This window comes from Sphaeroforma arctica (genome assembly GCF_001186125.1).
Source record: "Sphaeroforma arctica JP610 unplaced genomic scaffold supercont1.466, whole genome shotgun sequence".
Classification (NCBI taxonomy): Eukaryota; class Ichthyosporea; order Ichthyophonida; genus Sphaeroforma; species Sphaeroforma arctica.
Window position 1 is genome coordinate 52586 of NW_014040092.1, and position 2770 is coordinate 55355.

A 2770-nucleotide genomic window follows, 5' to 3' on the forward strand; every position below is an offset into this window, starting at 1 on the left:
GTGTGTGTGTGTGTGTGTGTGTGTATAGGTGGCTGGGTGTGTGTGTGTGATTTTGTGCACATATCTACGTGCACATATCTACGTGTGCCTCTCATCTCGACATGAATATAAACTCGAGCAACCACACAAATTACGGGTTATGTGCGTCAACAATACATTTCTGTATAAGAGCAAGCATAGAACATACTCAAATATACATGCTAAGCAATACATCCATCGCACCACACCAAAGCAAAAAAAAACAGACAACGCAGATATCAGAACAAACCTCCGCCATTCCACGTGTGCATCTATAACTTCATCCGCATTGCACAGACAGACACTTAAACACACAGACCCGACATCCAGTGCTGAGCAACACCTACCAATCTGCAGGAACAGTTCGTTGACATTCTTGGCGCTCTTGGCGGAGGTTTCCATGAATAACAAATCGTTCTCGCTGGCGTACGCGTCTACTACTTCATCATCCACAGCCCTTTGACTCAAATCGCATTTATTGCCCGCCAGGGCAATAACTATATCGGGACTGGCCTATAAATAGATGTAATATGGTGAAGAGTATATGTGAGATGTAGAGCTTATCTATATATATATATACAATATGGTGAAAGGTATATGCGAGATATAGTGCTTTTCTATGAATAGATACAATACGGTGAAAAGTACATGCGAGATATATAGTTTTATCTATAAAGAGATATAGATACTCAATGGTGAAAAGTACATGTGAGATATAGAACTTATCTATAAATAGATACTCAATGATGAACAGTACATATAAGATATATAGTTTACCTATAAATAGATATAGATACTCAATGGTGAAAAATGCATGTGAGATTTAGAGCTTATCTATAAATAGATACTCAATGGTGAACAGTACATGCGAGATATATAGATTGATATAGATACTCAATGGTGAAAAATGCGTGTGAGATATAGAGCTTATCTATAAATAGATACTCAATGGTGAAAAGTACATGTGAGATATTTAGTTTCCTCTATGAATAGATATAGATACTCAATGGTGAAAAGTGCATGTGAGATATAGCGCTCATCTATAAATAGATACTCAATGGTGAAAAGTACATGTGAGATATAGTTTCATCTATGAATAGATATAGATACTCAATGGTGAAAAGTGCATGTGAGATATAGCGCTTATCTATAAATTGATACTCAATGGTGAAAAGTACATGTGAGATATAGAGCTCAGTGCGAAATAGGAGACTAGATACAAAAGGTACGAGACTCTAAACAGACTAACCAATACAAACAAAGTGTAAGAATTGGAGTTTAAGAATAAAATAAGGAGAGAGCATCGGGGATGCCGGGATGCGAAGATGGATAGCCGTACCTGAGGGTGGGTATACAAGACCTCAAGACGAGATATATCCGTGACTAGATAACTTTATGGAACTATAGCTTACTAGTGTCCATGACTTTATGATGATTTCACCTTATGCTATTTGAAATTCCAACAAGATTATTGGAAACCTACACAACAGCCTAATAAGATGCGACTGAAAGAGTACTTGGAAAGGAAGATACCGCACTAGATTAAAAGACATAGTATGAACTAACTATCCAGACGTTCACAATAGATACAAACATAACTGCACATATTGTACAACCATACAAACACACACACAATCCTTGTACTTAGGATGTTCAACTCTTGCATCTGCTTTCCGGCACACACACGTACCTGTCTGTGTAGTTCTTTGACCCAATTCTTTGCTCGCTGAAAGCTCTGTGCGCTCGTGACATCGTATACTACTACGGCCGCCTGGGCCCCACGGTAGTACATAGGTGCAAGACTATGGTAGCGTTCTGTGACATATGGTGTAGAGCAGACGTTTGAACACAGCGCTTGATATACATGGGTGGATGGATGTACTTAGGTTTTCTATCCAAATAGGATGATTATATGTTTGTGACAGAGTATACATTATACAATATTCAGAACGTATTATATGCCAGATTGTGGTGATGTGCTGTTTAATCAAGCGGCCGGGAGATGTTCACTGGCCATACCAGCTTTATTCCAGACAGCTAGACCCGCTCAAGCGTATGAAGAGAGCGAAACATGGGAGCGAGAAGTTTTGCTCGCAATCTGAAAACCAACATTACACTTGCAGATGGACATACGATAACCATATATGTCGATTCACACATATATGCCGATTCACACTTATACTTATTAATCAGTATAACTTTTATTTGTAGATCTCTGTGCGTAAATTGACTCGTGTTCTCTGTGCGTGGATTTACTCGTGTTCCCGTACCCAAGACATAAACATAGGATTCGATAGATACCCTGAAAATACTTGAATATTCGTATATACTTGTGAATGATTCAAAATGCAATAGTATGCATAAGCACATACGTATATATATCGATGTATGCGTATCTATACGATATCACTTTGTACAGGCCATGTAATGCGCAAATACCTTGACCGGCAGTATCCCAGATCTCAAACTTTACGGTACAATCGTCGAGTGAGAGTGTCTGTGTAAGGAAGGCCGCGCCAATGGTGGATTCTTGATACTCCTGGAACTGTCCTTTAACGAACCGTAAAACCAGACTAGATTTACCTACAGCTGACTCCCCTGTAACATTAGTGGGCAACAACCGCATAAGCAACTTTGATAAGGTCACTAGCATACAAAAAGTGCCCACTGCATTTAAATATATATACATATATATATATATATATATATATATATATGTGTGTGTGTGTGTGTGTGTGTGTGTGTGTGTGTG

General features: G+C 38.7%; 1 protein-coding gene across 1 annotated transcript in view; it reads right to left on the bottom strand.

Moving 5' to 3' along the window:
- Positions 1 to 130: 130 nt before the first annotated feature.
- Positions 131 to 2770, bottom strand: part of SARC_06503 (Ras-like protein Rab-5C) — a gene marked incomplete at its 3' end in the record, with an annotated part of 3463 nt that continues 823 nt past the window's right edge. Inside the window, exons 2-5 of the mRNA XM_014299595.1 lie at positions 2458 to 2616; positions 1709 to 1833; positions 334 to 531; positions 131 to 160 (exon numbers count right to left, since the gene is read on the bottom strand). Of these exons, the coding sequence (XP_014155070.1) occupies positions 131 to 160; positions 334 to 531; positions 1709 to 1833; positions 2458 to 2616 (512 nt within the window). The remainder of the gene's footprint in view (positions 161 to 333; positions 532 to 1708; positions 1834 to 2457; positions 2617 to 2770) is intronic.